General features: G+C 34.5%; 1 protein-coding gene across 1 annotated transcript; it reads right to left on the bottom strand.

Annotated features, from left to right (window-relative positions):
- Nucleotides 1-14491: 14491 nt before the first annotated feature.
- LOC130981084 (3-hydroxyisobutyryl-CoA hydrolase 1-like) lies at nucleotides 14492-19594 on the bottom strand. Its single transcript, XM_057904716.1, has 14 exons — nucleotides 19553-19594; nucleotides 19050-19130; nucleotides 18419-18487; nucleotides 17720-17783; nucleotides 17309-17388; nucleotides 17114-17197; nucleotides 16404-16488; nucleotides 16057-16142; nucleotides 15731-15852; nucleotides 15528-15588; nucleotides 15330-15431; nucleotides 15133-15234; nucleotides 14843-14884; nucleotides 14492-14706 (listed from the first exon to the last, which is right to left on the bottom strand). Exons 1-14 carry the CDS (start codon nucleotides 19592-19594, stop codon nucleotides 14569-14571), a joined length of 1158 nt encoding a protein of 385 aa, XP_057760699.1. The 3' UTR covers nucleotides 14492-14568.
- Between the last annotated feature and the right edge of the window lie 1280 nt (nucleotides 19595-20874).

Raw genomic sequence — 20874 nt, 5'->3', positions numbered from 1 at the left:
TTTTTTCATCTTTTCCATATGACCAAGCCCTTCAGTGGGCTAAACAATAAACAACAATGGGTTTCCTTCCGAGCCATACAAGGTCGGAGAATCTTCACTCTTTTTGACGAATCCTTCCACGACTTTAAAAATTATTTTTTCAAAGTGCAAGCTGTAGAGGGTCACTACCCCTTTTTCCTGGATGATAATTCCTCTCCTCGCTTTCCTTTATACTGGCTGGAGGCTTCTCCTTGTGAGAAATATGGTCTGGATGACCTGGATAAAGTAGAGGCTGCCATTGTGGGGTTCCTCCGAGAAGTGTGGGGGAGGGCCCCATATTTGGATACTAAAAAGTTTCTCCAGGGGTCTCCGACCTTTATCCAAGCACAGCTAGGTAGCTTTCTCTTGTTTGTTAGATTCCCGACTTGTTAACCGATCTTTCCGACTTGTTTAATTCCTTAGCTATCGTTTTCTTTTTCAGAAATGGCGAAGACGAATGCTCAGGAATCTTACCAGAGAGTCCAGGAGGCCAAAGCCAAGTCTCGCGCCCGGACTGGTGGTGCTAGGGTTATCTCTCTTCCTCCTCCTCCTCGGAACGTTGGGACTCTTTCCAAGCCCATTGTGATTTCTTCTTCAGCTCCTTCTCAGCCGCCCCCCGTCGTCCGACCCTCCCCTGATCCAAAGAAGCGCAAGACCTTAGAGTCTGGCTCTTCTGGTGAGGCTAAGGCGGATGCTCTTGCGTTCGTTCGAAAGAATATCTATCCCCATGCTCGTATAAGCATGGATGATGTGTCCGTTCGGAGCCACCTTACCAATATGATTGAGGAGAGTCTCAAGACGGCGGGGGTTTGCGGCAAACTCTTGGATATTTTTGATAAAGCTCCTCTCAGCTCTTTAGAGATGACCTCAAGGGTCGAGGAGCTGGAAGGAAGGCTTCGTTCATACCAAGAGCATGAGGGAGAGTTGAAGAAGGAAGTCGCCAAGCTGAAGGAGGAGAGAGATGCCCTCCGGGAGAAAGGGAAGGTTTTGCAGGCCCAATGCAACATGGAGATGGATTTGAGGAAAACAGCACAGGCCAGCTATCAAAGTTTATTCAATGATCTTGTGTCTGTGAAGAATGATCTGCTGAATTCTCGAAAGGCATACGATGAGTTGGAGGACTCTATTGCTGATGGCGCCGAGGAGTCTTGGAGTATCTTCCTGGAGCAAGTCAGAGTTATTGCTCCCGACTTGGATCTTTCTCCTTTACATCCTGACAAAGTTGTTATTGATGGGGCCATAGTTGATCCTCTTGTCCCTGTGATCGTTTCTGAATCAGAGTTAAAGACTCGAGGGCAGAGGATCATTGAGTCTCCTCCTCATGGAAAGGATGCTCCGAGTTCTTCAGTAGTTCCTCCTATTTCCTCTTCATCTCCCATGGATGTCTCTGGTGGCACTCCTCCTGACTCTGGTGGTGGTGATCCATCTACTCTTCTTCCTAAAAAATGATTTGTGGCTATTTGGGGGCCCAGCCTGTGGGCTCCCCATTTTTAAACTCTTTTATTTATTTTTTGGTTGGTGGTGTGGGTTGAACAATTTCCTTTGGCCTTTTAAGGCCGTAAACAAAATATTTAAAAAATACCCTTTTTAATAAGGGTTTTTAAATTAAAATAAATACCCTTTTTTGGATAAGGGTTTAAGTTACCTTATGCGTATATGCTTTTTTGATTTTTCGAAGTCCCCTTGACCTTTTTCTGAAAAACCTTTTCCCTTTGGCCTGTTTGTTTTTCTGAGCCTTTTGTTTAAGGACTTTAGGATAGTCTTTAAACTTTTTCCTAGGTTTTTTCAATCTCTTTTTTATTATTCCTTATACTCAACTTAGTGAGTTCTTATGACTTAGGTTTTTTGCGACCCTTTGATTTTGGGAAAAAAATCATGAAGATGGGAAAAGAGTGCATCAGGGAGTAGAGTTCGCTTTTAACTGTAGTACCTTTTCAGATTACAAGCATGCCACGACCTTGGGAACTCAGTGCCGTTCAGGTCGGTTACTTTATAATAACCTTTTCCTAAAACTTTATTGACTTTGTATGGTCCCTTCCAATTAGCAGTAAGTTTTCCTTCTCCCGATTTGTTGACTCCAATGTCGTTTCTGATTAGTACCAAGTCATCCGGGGCAAATGTTCTTCGAATGACTCCAATGTCGTTTCTGATTAGTACCAAGTCATCCGGGGCAAATGTTCTTCGAATGACTTTTTTGTTGTACCTTGTAGTCATCCTTTGCTTCAATGCTGCTTCTCTTATCTGGGCATCTTTTCGGACTTCGGGGAGCAAGTCGAGCTCCTCTTTGTGCCCCTGTATGTTTCCTATCTCGTCATGGAGAATTACCCTTGGGCTTTGCTCATTGATTTCTATTGGTATCATTGCTTCTACGCCATAGACTAGTCGGAAAGGCGTCTCTCCAGTGGCGGATTGGGGCGTTGTTCTGTAAGCCCATAGTGCTTGGGGGAGCTCTTCAGCCCAAGCTCCTTGTGCTTCTTGCAATCTTTTCTTTAGCCCTGCCAGTATGACCTTGTTGGCTGCCTCGGCTTGCCCATTGGCTTGTGGGTGCTCCACCGAGGTGAACTGATGTTTGATTTTCATACTGGCTACTAAGCTTCTGAAGGTAGTATCGGTGAATTGGGTTCCATTATCTGTAGTGATGGAACGAGGTATCCCATATCTTGTGATGATGTTTTTGTAGAGGAACTTCCGACTTCTTTGAGCGGTGATGGTGGCTAATGGTTCTGCTTCTATCCACTTTGTGAAGTAATCTATTCCCACGATCAGGTATTTGACTTGTCCTGGCGCTTGGGGAAAAGGACCTAACAAATCCATACCCCATTTTGCAAAGGGCCATGGAGAAGTGATACTGATGAGCTCTTCTGGTGGAGCCACGTGGAAATTTGCATGCATCTGACATGGTTGGCATTTTTTCACAAATTCTGTGGCATCTTTCTGCAAGGTCGGCCAGTAGAATCCAGCTCGGATTACTTTCCTGGCTAGTGACCTTGCTCCGAGATGTTTCCGCAGATCCCACTATGTACTTCCTCTAATACCTCGGCGGTTCTTGAGATCGATACACATTTTAATAGTGGTGTTGATATCCCCCTTCTGTAGAGAATATTTCTCACCAAGGTGTAGTGTTGTGCTTCCCTCCGGATTTTCTTGGCCTCTTTTTCCTCTTTTGGAAGGATGTCAAATTTTATGTATTCGACCAAGGGATTCATCCATCCGAGGTTTAAACCGACTACCTCAAGTACTTCTTGTTTGTCTTCTGTTTTTACTACTGAGGGTTCCTGGAGGGTTTCTTGGATCAGGCTTCTGTTGTTCCCTCCTGGCTTGGTACTTGCTAACTTGGATAGGGCGTCCGCTCTGCTGTTTAGATCCCGAGTTATGTGTTTAACCTCGGTTTCTGCAAAGCGCCCAAGGTGCTCTAGAGTTTTCTCCAAGTACCTCTTCATATTTGGGTCCTTTGCCTGATACTCTTCGCTTATTTGGGAGGTCACCACTTGTGAGTCGCTGTATATCATCACCTTTGTAGCACCGACTTCTTCTGCCAGCTTCAATCCAGCAATCAAGGCTTCATATTCTGCCTGATTATTTGAAGCTGGGAATTCTAATTTTAGGGAAACCTCTATCTGGGTTCCTCTTTCATCTACCAATATTATGCCTGCACCGCTTCTTGTTTTGTTGGAGGATCCATCTACATAGAGTTCCCATGTAGTTGGTTTTTCCTCCTAATCCCCTTCGTATTCTGCAACGAAGTCGGCGAGGCATTGGGCTTTAATAGCCGTCCGAGTTTCATATCTTAAGTCGAACTCGGAGAGCTCTATTGCCCATTGAACCATTCTCCCTGCAACATCCGTCTTTTGGAGGATTTGCTTCATGGGTTGGTTCGTACGGACTCTTATTGTGTGAGCTTGAAAGTAAGGCCGTAGCCTTCGTGAGGCTATTATTAAGGAGTAGGCAAACTTTTCTAGTTTGTGGTACCTTAGTTCAGGGCCTTGTAGAACTTTACTAATGAAGTAAACTGGATGTTGTCCGACCTCGTCTTCTCTTATCAGGGCTGATGAGACAGCCTTGTCCGCTACGGATAAGTACAGGACGAGGTCTTTTCCAGATACTGGTCGGGTTAGAATAGGAGGTTGGCTTAAAAACTTTTTGAACTCCTGGAACGCCTCCTCGCATTCAGGAGTCCATTCGAACTGGCATCCCTTTCTTAATAAGGAGAATAGTGGAAGGGATTTCAGTGCCGACCCTGCCAAAAATCTGGAGAGGGCTGCAAGTCGGCCATTCAGCTGCTGGACTTCTCTCAAACAAGTCGGACTTTTCATTTCTAGGATGGCTCTACACTTGTCGGGATTGGCTTCGATCCCTCTTTGTGTTAGCATAAACCCTAGAAATTTCCCTGCCTCCACCGCGAAGGCGCACTTTGCGGGATTTAGTCTCATCCCGTGCAGCCTTATGGTGTCAAAGACTTGAGAGAGGTCTGACAAGAGGTCGACTTCCTTCTTGGTCTTTACCAGCATATCGTCGACGTATACTTCCATTAGACTCCCCAGATGAGGGGAAAACACTTTATTCATCAACCTTTGATATGTGGCTCCTGCATTCTTTAATCCGAATGGCATGACCACATAGCAGAAGTTAGCTCTGGGTGTGATGAATGATGTTTTCTCCTGGTTTGGCTCATACATTGGGATTTGATTATATCCCGAGTAGGCGTCCATAAATGATAAGTATTGATACCCCGAGCTGGAGTCCACTAAGGTGTCAATACTTGGCAGTGGATAAGGGTCCTTGGGACATGCCTTATTTTAGTCGGTGTAGTCGACACACATTCTCCATTTGCCATTCTGTTTTTTGACCAGCACTACATTGGCTAGCCATGTTGGGTACTTGACTTCTCTGATGAAGCCAGCTTCCAGGAGCGCCTGTACTTGTTCTTCTACTATTAGGGCTCGTTCTGGGCCGAGCTTGCGTCTTCTTTGTTGTACAGGTCGGGATCCCGAATAAACCGAGAATTTGTGGGACATGAGCTCGGGGTCTATCCCAGGCATGTCAGAGGCCTTCCAGGCGAAGAGGTCGGAGTTATCTCTTAGGAGTTTAGTCAATTCTTGCTTTAGGGTCTCCCCTAGGTTAGCTCCTATGTGAGTATTTTTCCCTTCCTCTTTGCCGACCTGTATCTCCTCGGTTTTTCCTCTCGGTTGTGGTCGCAGCTCTTCTCTGGCCCTCGCACCACCGAGCTCTATTGTGTGAACTTCTCTGCCCTTTCCTCTCAGATTTAGGCTTTCATTGTAGCATTTCCTCGCCAATTTTTGGTCTCCCCTTACCGTTGCTATTCCCGCTGAGGTCGGGAATTTCATGCAAAGGTGGGGAGTGGATACCACTGCTCCGAGTCGATTTAGGGTAGCTCTGCCGATTAAAGCATTATATGCTGACCCGACATCAATGACTATGAAGTCTATACTCAGAGTCTTAGATTTTTCCCCCTTTCCAAAAGTGGTGTGGAGGGGCAAAAATCCCAGTGATTTTATTGGCGTGTCCTCTAATCCGTATAGGGTGTCGGGGTAGGCTCTTAATTCTTTCTCGTCCAACCGTAGCTTGTCAAAAGCGAGCTTAAAAAGGATGTCCGCTGAGCTTCCTTGGTCTACTAGGGTTCTGTGGAGATGGGCATTGGCTAGGATCATAGTTATTACTACTGGATCGTCATGTCCAGGGATTATTCCTTGCCCATCTTCTTTAGTGAATGAGATGGTGGGGAGATCGAATGACTCTCCTCCGACTTGATAGACTCTCTTGAGGTGCCTTTTGCGAGAGGATTTTGTGAGTCCCCCTCCCGCGAACCCTCCTGAGATCATATGGATATGTCTCTCAGGAGTTGACGGTGGTGGGTCTCTTCTGTCGATATCATCTCGCTTCCTCTTCCCATGGCCGTCCGACCTTTCTATGAGATATCTGTCAAGTCGACCTTCTCTAGCCAACTTTTCTATCACATTTTTGAGGTCGTAACAATCGTTCATGGAGTGACCATATATTTTATGGTACTCGCAGTAGTCGCTGCGGCTTCCCCCCTTTTTATTTTTGATGGGTCTGGGGGTGGCAGTCTTTCAGTGTTGCAAATTTCTCTGTACACATCCACTATTGAAACTTTTAGAGGAGTATAAGAGTGGTACTTCCTTGGTCTGTCGAGACCGAGTTCTTCCTTTTTCTTGGTTTCCCTTTTCCTTTCTTTTGTTGAGGGAGGGGGCCCAGGTCGCCAACTCAGGTCTCTCAATTTGGCGTTTTCCTCCAAATTTATGTACTTTTCAGCTCTTTCCTGTACATCACTTAGAGAAACGGGGTGTCTTTTAGATATGGATTGTGATAAGGGACCTTCTCTGAGTCCATTGACTAACCCCATTATGACTGCCTCTGTGGGCAGGTCTTGAATCTCCAAACATGCTTTGTTGAACCTTTCCATGTAGGCTCGTAAAGATTCTCCGACCTCCTATTTTATTCCCAGGAGGCTCGGTGCATGTTTCACTTTGTCTTTCTGGATTGAGAACCTCATCAAAAACTTCCGTGAGAGGTCTTCGAAACTAGTAACCGACCTCGGGGGGAGGCTATCGAACCACTTCATCGCCGCTTTTGATAGAGTGGTCGGGAAGGCCTTGCATCGCGTAGCGTCGGAAGCATCAGCTAGGTACATCCGACTTTTGAAGTTGCTCAGTTGATGCTTTGGGTCCGTGGTTCCGTCATAGAGGTCCATATCAGGGCTTTTAAAGTTCCTCAGAACTTTTGCCCTCATTATGTCCTCGCTGAAAGGATCCTCCCCACCTAAGGGCGCCTCTTCTTGTTCGTCACGGGAGTTGCGACCTTTAAGGGAGGATTCTAGCTTTAAGAGTTTTCTTTCTAACTCTTTTCGTCATTCCATCTCCTCTTTTAGGTTCTTTTCAGTTTCCTTTTGTCGCTCTCGTTCTTGTTCTAGCTGTTCCAGGCGGCTGTGGACTAATCCCATGAGTTCAGTCACATGGGATGGTCCTTCTTTTTCTGATTCGCGCCCTTCTGAAGAGTTTACCTTCGGGTCTTTTACTCCGGAGGTGCCTTCTCTGTGCTGATTATCAATTTCCTGGTGGAGGGTAAAGTCCGCATCGTTATTGCCTATGTCCAGATTTTCTTGCTCAGAATCTGTCTCCACATGACCTTCTTCGTGGGATCTGTCCGCCACTGGTGGCTGATCTCTCGGGTCTCCGGCAACGGCGCCAATGTTACGGTGGGTAACCGGAGATTAATAGAATGGATGGCGTTGGTTGGCCCAATCGTCTGCGGAGGGTGGCTTCCGAGTAGGTTCGCGTGCTGGAACCTCCTTCCGACTTGTGTACGTGAGTGAATGGGGGGTGGTACCTGCAAAGACACTCCGATGCCTAAGTTAGCAAAGGTGTGAGCAAGTTTTGAATGTATTGGGCTTAGAGATACCTGCGGGGTGTCAGGGTATTTGTAGTGTGAGCCAATAACCACCGTTGGAGTAGTGCCATATTTTTAGGGTGTTAACCGTCCCATTATCTTAGGGGGGTTAAGATATGGCTAGCGGAAGTGGTTAGAGAGATTTTAGGGGCAGTTACTCATTTGAATGAGTGTTTATCTACCAGCTATGCTCTGTCCCGACTTCTTTAGGGCAAGTCGTAGTCAAGACCGACTTCTTAGTACGAAGGTCGGTGCTCAGCAAGGCTCAATCCTCTGGACTAGGCCTTTCGCTTGGGCCTGGGCCTTTATTATTGGGTCAGGGTATGAACAAAAAGTATAGTATACATCGAGCTAAACTTTAAAATAGTCTTTAAAAATATACTAAAAGTTTAAAGTGATTTCTCAAAATTTATAATTACTCAATTTTATTTTTAAAGTTGCATTCTAAAATTTAGAATAGTCCCTCAGCCAATTTTCGTCTAACACTGACCATCAAAAAGCTGAGATAATTTAATAGGAGTCACTTAAATAAAAATACTTAAAACGTCTTTTTTTTTGAAATATTTTTAATTAATTAAAATTCAATACATATAATTAATTAAATTATATTATTTTTTATCAAAATTTAATGAAATAAATTGATTTGGTCAAAAAATTGATAAATTATACCTTAAATCGGTTTAAATTAATAATTTTTTTATAAAAAATAATTATAATATTTTTATTATAAAAAAATAAATAAAATATTTATATATATATATATATATATATATATATATATATATTAAAAACCTTAAATTCTAACTTTTTTTGTGTTGTTATAAGGTCAAAATTTAAGATTTTTAAAATTTTAAAAATATATAATAAAAATATTTTAGTCATTTTTTATAATAAAGTTATTGAAGTCTTTTTTTATAAAAAAAAATTAATTTAAATCGGTTTAAAATTTGGTTTACTAATTTTTTGACCAAATCAATGTGTCGAATCTAATTTTAACAAAAATAATATAATTTAATCAATTATATGTATTAAATTTTAGTTAATAACAAACATTTAAAAAAAAAAGAGACGTTTTCAACATCTTTTGGAAGTATCTCTCTAACTTAATACCTACCACATTAGTATGCCAAGAACGACGTATATGGGAGTTCATGCATCTTTTGGTGAAAACGGCGTCGTTTGATGATGTTGATAACTTGATATAATTTCACTCCATAACGTTAAAACTTAAAACCCCAACTTCTATCCCCTTCTTTCCTCCACTAACAAACAAAGACTTTTCTTCTTCTTCTCCTACTCTTGAATGGAGCCAATCTGAGCTGCTGTGCCGTGCGATTTTTCTCACAAACAAACCGTGGTGTGCATAACGTCATCATTGTTATTGTTGTTGTGCTGGTTTGTTGATGACCTGCATTGTCTCTTAAGGTAAAGGTTTGGAAAAGAGAAAGATGTAGTTCAATGTGCTCTGTTTTTTCTTCAGTTTGTTGACTCCATTTTTTTTAACATTTTTAATCTGGTCTTGCTTCTTGTTTTTGTTAGGATACGTGTGTTGATTTCTTTGAATTTTGTGCTAAGGTTTATGCGAACTAGTTTCTTATTATTAGGGTATAACTTTTTGATAGATTAAAGATGGTATTTTACGATTCATCTGTGTTGAATAGTGGTATTTAATTTATTTTGATTTGTATTGTTTGTTAGCGTTTAGTGTAACTATATGGTATAAGATCCTGGTTAGTTAGTAAATGTTGATGATTGAATTTTGTTAGAGGTGATTGATCATACTGATGCTAATCATGTCCTTTGATTGGATTTTAGATGAATGGTGATCTGATCATTATCATATATCACCATGGGATTTTTTTACACCAAATCCAGATGGAAGTTTGTCATACATTAGTGGCCAGACCTGTGAGAGTTGCCTGGATTGGATGTAGACACTATTGATGTCTTCGCAATTCGAGACTACCACAAGTAAATTGGTTATGACAAGGTGACTTAGTGTTGGTGATTGGCTCCGAATAGGTTTCTGAAGACTGGTATCCGAGCTCTCATTCATGCTGATAAAGAGTTCAATCATGCTTTGTCTCGGTTCGTGTCAACTGAAATGCCTTTGTCTGCATTAACACTTTAATGGTTTGCTATAGTGGAATGTAAATTTACAAGGTTTTAAAAGTAAAAACTTATTTATATAGGGTCATACCAATTTGATTAAGCTCTATTAAAAACTTAATTGCAAAATATCCCTTTTTTCTTGTTCAGTCTACTCGAATTTTAAGAAATGAAGGGAAAATGAGGAGCAAGCTGCTGTCTCTTATTACAGTTCTTTGGGGAATTGTTTCTGTATTGAAAAACACAGATATAGTCTACATTTAAGGATATCTTAGGTAAGGTAAATTTATAATCAGTAATATGAGTAAACATTTTGCATTTGTAGGGGCCATGGCTAGCCTCTATTGGTTTTTCGGCATTGGGAAGTGATAAATATAAATTCCAAATCCAACCCAAATTTTGGCGACATTACCAACCAAAAACACCATATGCACCTCAACACCAAATCAGATTACTTTACCAACAACAACTCCAAATCTAAGTCTGGCTACAAAAGAAATCCCGCTTCCAGAGTCATCATATTGTTTTCATTAGCGTAACTAAATATAAATACAATTTCATTGAAACAAACTGTAAAATCCATTAATTAATTACTAGAAACAGGAACGATTTTAACAATATACTTTAACCACATCTCATCTATATTCTTAGCGTGAGATACATCAGGTCAAATTGTCTTTTCTATTTTTTCAATAAAATACCTACAACAATTAGCAACAAACATATGATAAACAAAACAATGCCTCCCATTTTCAAACTTCTAAAAAATCTTCATCATCAATTATAGCACCCACTCTAGCATTCTTCATTCTCCGTTCTTTATCTTCTTTTTGGATTTTATCAGCCATAAAAAACCCATACCATCTCTTATCCACAGTTTATAGCCACATACAGTACAAATTACAAATTATCAGAAAACATTATTGCTAGTGAAAAAACAAAAAGGAACAACCATACTCAACTATGATTTACATTGTAGGTCGGACAACCAAAAAAGGACTACTTTTCTGGATTAGAACTAATCAGTTCCTAATCATTGAAAAATCTGTCACGAACCACACCCATACTACTCTGGCAGACATGATTCTCGTCTTCTATTGCTTCTCTTGGCAACGCTTCTATCGTAGCAATGGTTGTTCGAGCTTCCAGTGCCATTACTATCGCTACCCATCGTCATAACCAATAGACCAAAGGAGAAGATAAAGGAAAGCTCTACAATTAGTGGACATAAATTAGAAATTAAGGTTTTAAATTGGAAAAAGAGACCACATTGCAAAAAATGTTTATTTCGCCATATTAGCTAGTTGTTGGTATGCCAGCGTGGCATGTATTAGGCCATCTCAACTTTCGATGGTTAGAAAATTACTTGCTGAGGGATGACTATGAGTTTCGAAATGTAATTTTAACGACAAAATTAAATAACTATAAATTTGAGGTAAATTTGGCGTACAACTTCAGAACAACTTTAAATAGACTTAACTCTATATATAAAAAAAAGTATAATATATATGTCAAAAAAAGTCATATATATTATTTTCAAAAGATTAAAAATAAAATCATCGTTTATAGCAAAAAAGTATCATATATATCTATGACAAAAAATAGCATCATATATGTTAGTTTTATTAATAGAAAACTTTAATTATGAAAATTTTGTTGAATAAAAAAATTAAATTGTGCATTCAAGCACAAGCTAAATATTATGAATTTGATATAATTTATATTTTTATGTAATTTTTATAATGAATTTAATGAATACAATAATGTTTATTTCATAAAATAATTTATGACGTTTGACCCCTTAGCTTAGCTTCATGTAATTTTCAGCCTAGCAGTTTATTTTTTTCTATCCATTAACATCAAACTCCTATATATAAAGGTTTTATAAGTGTATCTCATATGAAACTAAACTTGAAACATGTTCGTCTGTTCGGGTTTTTCACGGGTCGGGTTGAAGAGATGTTAGAGCAGGTGCAAAGGGGAATCGAAACATGAGCACAAGTTGGAGGATGGAGTTTGGCTGCAACGTTGGATAGACGTCAAATGGAACCATCTGTAAGGACATTTCAATGTCAAAGTCAGTGTTTATATTAAGAAGTGATTAATTAAGATTAGAAAAGATGACGTATTTCTGGAAGAAATAGGTTCCCTCCCTTTTATACTCTGTACTCAGGTGGACTTCTTATAAACAGACCTACTCGCCTGAAAGTTTTAACCAACTATCTAGGTTTTTTAGGAAAAAAGAGGTGACACGTGAGTCTCCTCTTAGTTCGGGTCAAAAGAATCGTCAAGTCGGTGGTTCACGACCAAACCCGAGATCTTAGCGGGTTGGACTGGAACAAAATACCACAGTAATAAAATATAAATGTCTAGTTAATTGTGTATTATTATTATTACAAAAATAAATATAATTATATAAATAAATATTATTAATTAAGAGTAATTATATTCCACCAAGAAGGTGCAGCACTAGCCATTTTGACTACTATTGGCTAGAGGTGGCAATATACACTTTATCTGCGGGTATCTAATTCGATCTCACCCGATCGGATAGGGTTGTTAATCTGATCCTCAGTGGGTAGGGTATAATGTGGGTAGGATTTTTGTGTGGGTCGAGGTGTGAATTGAGTCTTAACTTTATCCGACCAATCCGTACCCTATATATGTATATGTTATATACTTATATAAAAATATATTTCAAGTGGATTTTGAATCAAAAATCTCTTACTAAATGCAAAAAAAAATTTAGCCACTAAAAAAAATTATTAATTGATAATTATATGTTTTTATTTTTTACATAAAAGTCAATTCTATTTTAAATTATCGTCAACTTATATGATAACGTTGCATCTTTTTTATAACCCACGGGTAGAGTTGGATACCCGTAAATTAAGAATGAATAGAATTAGAGTTGATGAGATATTCTCAACCCGCAAATAGAATAGGCTTAAATTTATATAAAAATATCAACCTACGAATAAAATTAAGGTTAGCTCCAAACCCTATCCTACCCTAACCATTACCACCCCTGTTAATTGGCTAGTGATGAATTTAGTTACATTATTGTGGTGGTCATCATAATTTGAATGTGGATCGTGACTTTACTACTATTAATCCAATGTTCGGTACTTGGGCGTTTATCTTCACAATCTTATGTTTGAAGTCCTTAAACTTTTATCTCAAATTCTTGTTGTGTCATTGTGCTGATGTGCAATAATAGTATAAGAAAGTATAGGGAGCCAATGGTTTAAGCGTATAATGTGTACAATGGAGGTTTAGGAAGTATTAAAGATATGACTATTAATTAGTGTTGCATTGTCCTGTCAGGTTACACTTTTAGGATGAGTGGGTTCATGACATGGTGCTAGAGTTCTAGATCCGAAAGGTCAATGGTTTGATCTTTGGTGAACTCCAAAATCAACTTAAGTTTTTAGGGTGAGTGATTTTATGACATGAGATGTTTATTATCCCTAGTATCCAGATGATTATTCTGGATAGTATGAGTGATGTTCATTTTATTCATGGACCAAAGATTTAACCCATTGTACATATTGTACGCTTAAGCCATTGGCTCCCTATCACTACCCTAATAGTATATTGTCCTGTTTCTATGCAATGTAATAAACAAACAATTTTTGGTGGTTGTTCTCGTTTGCAGGTTTCCATCACTATAAAAAAAAAGGCCTATGGTCACGGTAAAAAACCGTGACCATAGCTAGTAAAAAGGGTGGCCATAGATCTGTGGTCACGGTTTTGGACCTATGGTCACGGTTTTTTTCCGTGGCCTATTCTCTCGTGGCCATAGGTCTATGGTCACGGTTTTTTGATCTATGGTCACGGTTTCAATTTTCAAAATCTGACACTTTAGACCACGTTTTTTTATCGTGACCATAGGTTAATCTATGGTCACGGTAAAAAACCATGACCATAGCCTTATCTATGGTCACGGTTTTCACCGTGACCATAGCCTCTATGGTCACCCTTCCTTAAAACCGTGACCATAGATAAGGCTATGGTCACGGTTTTCACCGTGGCCATAAATTACTTTAGGCCACCCCCAAAACCGTGACCATAGACCACTTTAGGTCACCCCTCAAAACCGTGACCATAGACCCTTTTAGGTCACCGTTTTTGAAAAACTGTGACCATAGACCCTTTTTGGTCACTGTAAAAAACCGTGACCATAGACCCTTTTAGGTCACCCCCAAAACCGTGACCACAGACCCTTTTAGGCCACCCACCAAAACCGTGACTATAGACCACTTTAAGTCACCCCCAAAACCGTGACCATAGACCCTTTTAGGTCACCCTTTTTTGAAAAACCGTGACCATAGACCTTTTATGGTCACTGTAAAAAACCGTGACCATAGACTCCTTTAGGTCACCTCCCAAAACCGTGACCATAGACCCTTTTAGGCCACCCTTTTTTAAAAAACCGTGACCATAGGTACTCTATGGTCACCCTTTTTCTTAAAACCGTGACTATAGCTTTTTTTTGTCACGGTAAAAAACCGTGACCATAGTTTTTTACTGTGACCAAAAAAATCGTGACCATAGACCCAAAATGTTGTAGTGCATGCTATTTCTTCTTTGGTTAAGCAGTATTTCCTGGTTTTTTAAGAAAAAAGTAAGAAAAAATAATAAAATAATCCTTACATACAGAAAAAAATTAATCAGACGAATAAATAAAGACATACACAAATCCAAAAGATAAAGTTAATACTAAATAAAAAACTATAAAGAATTAATATTAGTGATGAATACCACTCACTAGAATATATCACTAGAATATATTATCTGTTTTGACAATTTAGATTTCATAGTTTTTATTGCAACTTTTACATCTCTCAAAAATATAATTTTTTATTTATAATAACAGTACATGAAATTAAATTCTTATCATATAGCATTATTAAATTACTGTAGTAATTATAACTAAGATTAACCTTTAACTTTTATCTTTTTTTTTTCTCACTTAACCTTCACCCACCAGAGGTTATATCTTGAATTCAATAATTATAATCTGCTGGCAGTTATGATTGGAGAATGGAATCTTTGAGGAAGTTGTAAAGGCTCCCATGCATCGTCATTGATATTTGTAAAGTGCTGATCCACCATTTCTTCACTAACCAACTCTAGCTTTGAAGGCTCCCACTAGTTCAAAAATTAAAAAAAAAAAACAAACAATGAAAAAAATTAAAATATATATTATTTAGCTTAATAAGGAGTACAAGAAATATTATGGAAGTAATTATTCATATCTAATAGATAAAATTAATATCACTTTTACCTTAGGCTTGTTGTCTTTATCAAACAGCTTTGCTCTTGAACCCTATTCATCAAAAGTTTTAATTTGAATAATTATTTGCCAAAAATAAAAAGAGAAAAAATTATTAGGAGGCAAATAATAAAGCCAATCTCAATCTCTTCATATACTTAATTAGTAGTTATTAACCAAATGGGATGTATATTAAATTAGTTCATATTGATTAAATAATAATCCCGGAACTATTTATTTATTTGCTAAACTTTCTTAGCTTTATTCAGAGGAAAAAAATATTTATTTAAATATTTAACTACCTCGTAGAAATCATTGCTTACTGTTCTTCGATTGAGGTGGCAAGCAATGTTATAATCCCTGTAAAGACATTCTTCAATGTTTTGTATTCTGCCTTTTCTGATCTAAAAAACATCAATGCATAGAGATAGATTAATGCAAAAATTTGCAATAATGATGAATTTTAATTTATATAGATTATTATTTTATATATACTTACAGATTTTAAAAAGATCTTAAGACTCATGGGACATGAAAAACGCATAGATCTTAATGCATTTGTTATCCATTTTTCTTCTGCTCCGTTTTCTAATTCATTTTCCTATATAAATAATTTTAAAAATTATAATTCCATTCCAATTTTTCAACGTAACAGATATATAATTATGGGTATAATAAATAATATATATATACTTACCAAGGATTGAATTATATCTTCCACTGTCCCTTTTGAGAAATATTTGTTTATAATCTCCAATCTTTTTTTCATAGTGAGAACAGGATTAGTTGAAATGCATTATTAGTCAATTTTATCAAATAGCACACATATTATAATAATATATTTCTTAATTAAAATTAAAGAAGAATAATAATATTTTTAATGACGTAATAATTAATTACCTCTTGAATGGGCTATCTGTTTTTACAGTTGGTTTCTCTGTAAAAGTTTCTATTAAAGCAGCAATTGTTGATACATTTGAAGAAGTAATAGCTTGTAGGGCATTTTCCAATGCATTAAGCTTCTATTACGTAGAATGAAAAACAAAAAATATAAAATTGTTGAGAAATGAATCAAATGATACTTCAAAATTACAATGTGAAAAAAAAATATGGTTACATTATTTTGAATCCAATTATATATATATATATATATATATATATATATATATATATATATATATATATATATATATATATATATATATATATATATATATATATATTACCGTTGAATGGACGAAATGTGTAGCTAATCCACATGCTGCCATTTCTATTCCATCCAAACTAGCTCCAGTTAACCCTAAATACTCCCCTGTAATAATAATTTGGTAAAAGTAGCAAATAAATCATCATATTGATTCATTAATAAGGCCATTTTTATGAAAAAGTAAGAATTGTAGACAATTATTATTTTATAGATATATGATGTGTCTAATATGGGTTAGATATATAATAATTTACGTATTTTTATTATTAGTTTAAAATTTTAGAATGAATAATTTAGTAATGTTTTTCCTATATATACACACATATAATATATGAAATGAAGCATTTGATTTAATTAGTTAATCACCAAAATAGCCAGGAAGCCTAGATAGGAAGTAACTTGCACCCACATCTGGAAAATACCCTATTTGTGCCTCTGGCATTGCAAATACCTACAAATAATAATAATAATAATAATAATAATAATAATAATAATAATAATAATAATAATAATAATAATAATAATAATAATAATAATAATTCATCAAATATCAATACTTGTTTTTATAAGTGAAGACCCAATGTGACTTTTTTTCTTGATCATTTTTACGAAAAGTATAACGGAAGAAAAAGAACACTTCGGCTTCAACGACCCTCAATTCTATTTTTTCTGAGACTATGGGATTTTTCTGTTATTTTTAGCATCAACTTGAAACAAAAATTATATAATTATCAAACTAAGTTGATGAATTAGTGGTTATTAAAATGATCACAGATTAATTTTTCTTTTTTAATTTCACTATCAATTTTATTCTTTTGCATACATGTGATGAAAGGCCTTTTGTGTAAAAGAACACGATATGATTGGTGAAACTTTCGCTCTTGTACCGTAAATTTATTTATCAGAACATTATATAATCTATGTCGCATCCTATATATTTTAATTGGAACATAATATATATTTTGGTAATTCAGTTTATAATATCACATACTAGAAACCTAATTTTATTTTTGTTATATTGATGATGAAATTTTCTGCTGAAATTGATCTTATTAGGTAATAGTAGAGAAGCATACAGCTTTTTCAGTTACAATTCTGAAGGTTGTGTTCATGGAAAGACCCGCTCCTCCTCCCATAACCACTCCATTAATCAAAGATACCTGTTTCAACAATTGAAAAAAAATCATTTATGATAATAATTAAGAATTACAAAATGATAATTAATTTTGAAAATTTTAATTTTTAATTATTATTAGCGAATGCAAACTTACTAGAGGCTTTTTGTAGGTTGCTGCCAAATGGTCCAAAATGAGTGTTTTACCATAAAATTTCACAGGGTAAGTCCAATGTCCTAGTTAGATTATTAAAGTAAGGGTTACAGATTAGAATATATAATAATCTCTTGATAAATTTAAACTACATAATACATGATGAACATCCAATTATCACATTTGCATGTAAAAGTGATTAATCTGATCATTATTTACAAGAAAATATTTTAGTTCTATATGTTGTATACAAATTAAAGTAGTTAAAATTCAAATTTCATAAAATTTCGGAATAAATAAAAAATGACGATTGCTTTAAGTAAAATTGTAATATTAAAATATTACAAGAATTAAATCGAAATATTAACTATTTTGATTATATCTATGTTGATGGTTTTTATTTGAGTATTATACCTATGAGTGACGTAGAAATTATTGATACTACATCACCTCCGGCACAAAATCCTTTTCCATTACCCTAATTAACATTGGGAAAGAAATTCAGAAACATATTAGTTCACCAATATATATAAATGCCAAATATTGTTTAGTTTAAATTATAAAAACAAACATATAATAATAACAAAATTATTAATAACTATAAGAAACTGTATATATATATATATATATATATATATATATATATATAGGTGAAGTCTGTGGTGAATGAAATGAAACCATAGCTAAATTCAACAAAATTAATCTAATAATTTATTAATTTAGTTTTTTTTTTTAATTGGGTCTCAGTTTTTAATTTTGTAACTAGATCATTTTTATATTAAAAATATTAAAATCAACAAAATATTTTTCACAAAAAATATGTGATGATTATATTCTTAATTCTAAATATCTTCAATTTACAAAAAGATATTCAGTTAACTTTAATATTTTTTACACTGAAAATGATCTAATTACAAAATTAAAAGGAGTATAAAAATCAATTAAAAAAATATAAAAACCTAATTAAAAATTTAATAAAATCATAAAACACACTAAAATAATTAAATCTTAAAAAGAATTAAAAATCATATAAAAAATAATTTAATTAAACTTATTACAAAAATAACTTATTCACCTAATATTTTTTCATATTTTAAATGGCGTTTTAATTACCTTCAATATTACAAGTTTAACTGACGAGTCATCCTCATACATCCTTAAATTCTTTAAAATTTGAGAAACCTGCAAAAAGTTTACCTTCCTCGTTGTTATCCTTATTATATTTATTGTTTATATAGATAATGGTTCTAAAAAGTTGCTACGAAAAGACAAGCTGTATGAAAACAAATATTTTTGTTTAATTACTGAGGTCAAATAAAAGGAGAGTGCGCAAATTAAAATCACTTTCGTGCATTATGGTATGAATTTCATATACCACGATTGCTATAATTAATTGTGTATTTAAATTATTTTTTTAATTAAAAGTTTTTTTAAATATATTAATTAATAAAAAGTATTAATATCAAAATAGTGTTCTGTGTTCACACTTGATACTCTTGTTATAGATACCAAAAAAGTGATACTATTATATAAAAGATACAATGTAATATTTAAATGGTGAGTTCTATGGTATTTATAATTTGATACTTAATTTTTACCTAATTTATTTTTTATGATAATTTTTGAATATTTAATAATTATTTACTTTTATACTTTTAAAATTAAATATTAATTTTTAATTTCTTTTAGTAAATTAAGCTAACACTTTTAAACATCATAGCAATCACCTATTTAAATTACTTACCATTTCAAAGTTAAGGACATTTAACTTATGAGGCCTATTTAGTATCACTAGCTTCACAGAAGAATTTCCTTCGAAAAGTACCTGCAATGACGTTGTAGTGAACCATTATTACTGTTGCAATAGTATTTAAATACTTAAATTTATATTGGAATTTAAATTTTAAACAGTTATTTTATTATTTTTAACTTATTTTATACTTATAAATAGACTGTAATTTGTATTATATATAAATCATAATAAATATAACGATATATTTTTCTGTAATCTTTTATCTTAGTTTCTAACTATTACAACATATGGTAATAATAAGAAGGTGAAAATTCAGGTGCAGTCGACTTCACGTAAAATTGATATCTGAGAGCCGTTAGATGATTTAATTGATTTGATTAAATTTTTATCAAACGACTTTTAGATTTCAATTTCACGTAAAATTGACTTCACCTGACTTAATAGGAAATGAAATACGAAAAACAAATATTTAAAGAAGAGAGAGAAAAAAAAACCTGGTTTATTGGTTCTGTGTCAAACTTAAAACTCAGAGCCATGGTGCAATTTAGTTCTACTACTGTTCGTTTCTATATAATGACACAATTCTGAATGAGATATATAGAAAATTGCATGTTTGAGCAAAATACGACGCTCTCGATCTCTATATATATAATCAAAAGAATAATGAAACGCTCGTGAACTAATTAACACGCAAAAGGATAAAAAATAAAATAAGAGAATAACAAAGGTCTAAACATGTATATAAAAACAATAATCACGGTTACAGAATATATATTAAAAATATATAATATAATAATGTCAATATATGTAAATATAAAATAACTAGTTTGTTAATTAATTTTTAATATACATATATAATATATATTTTTTTTTGTTAAAACTTAAAACTAACTAACAGAAACAATCAACTTTTGAAAAACATCATTAATACCAAACCAGCAAACCTACCCTAAAAAACCCCTGAATCATATGTTCAAATTGCAATTTTCTATACAACATTAAATCTCTCTGACTCTATATTATATGACGGATCGGAGATGGCTCCTTTACTTCCACTTATTAAAACTGCCTTTATCTTTTATAATAGAATAAGATAAGATATTATAAATAAAATATAAATAAAATATAAATTTAGTATTTTTTATTTTATTTAGTAATAAAATAAAATAAATTATAAAAATTTAATTTATTTTTATCTTTTTTATTAAAAAAATTTTAAAAAATATAATTATAAAAAATTAATAAGAATAACGAAAGAAAAAAATAAATTGTGTCTTTTACTAGTGAATTTATATCCTTTTTATTAGGATGAACACAAATATACATTAATTCAGTATTTTTAAATACATTACCTCTATCTATATCTCATCTGTTAAACACAAATTTATATCCTTATCTCAGTATCCTATTCATATAAACAAATACAGTCTAAATGCGTGTTATATATTTTTTATTTTTAAAAATCATTAAAAATTTTAAAAATATTTTTAAATTTAAATTTATTTTAATTTTATTTCTAATTTTTAAATTTATTTTAGTTATATCTTTAAAATTAATTTTTAAACACCCAACATTATTTTTTTTACAAAATTCAATCATCATCATACTTCTCTCGCTAGCCCAACCCTATCTCACCACACTACCTAACACGGTCATACTCCCCCACACGGCTTCTCCTCATCTTTCAATCTCGTCGACGAGTTCAAGTAATTTTTGGGTACATATACATAAAATGAGAAAGAGAAAAACAAATTAGTAAGAGAGAAAAAAAATGTATGATTTGTAATTTTATATAATTGATAAGGACAAATAAAAT

This window comes from Arachis stenosperma, chromosome 5 (assembly GCF_014773155.1).
Source record: "Arachis stenosperma cultivar V10309 chromosome 5, arast.V10309.gnm1.PFL2, whole genome shotgun sequence".
NCBI lineage: Eukaryota > Viridiplantae > Streptophyta > Magnoliopsida > Fabales > Fabaceae > Arachis > Arachis stenosperma.
This window is presented reverse-complemented; position numbering and strand designations above follow the sequence as displayed.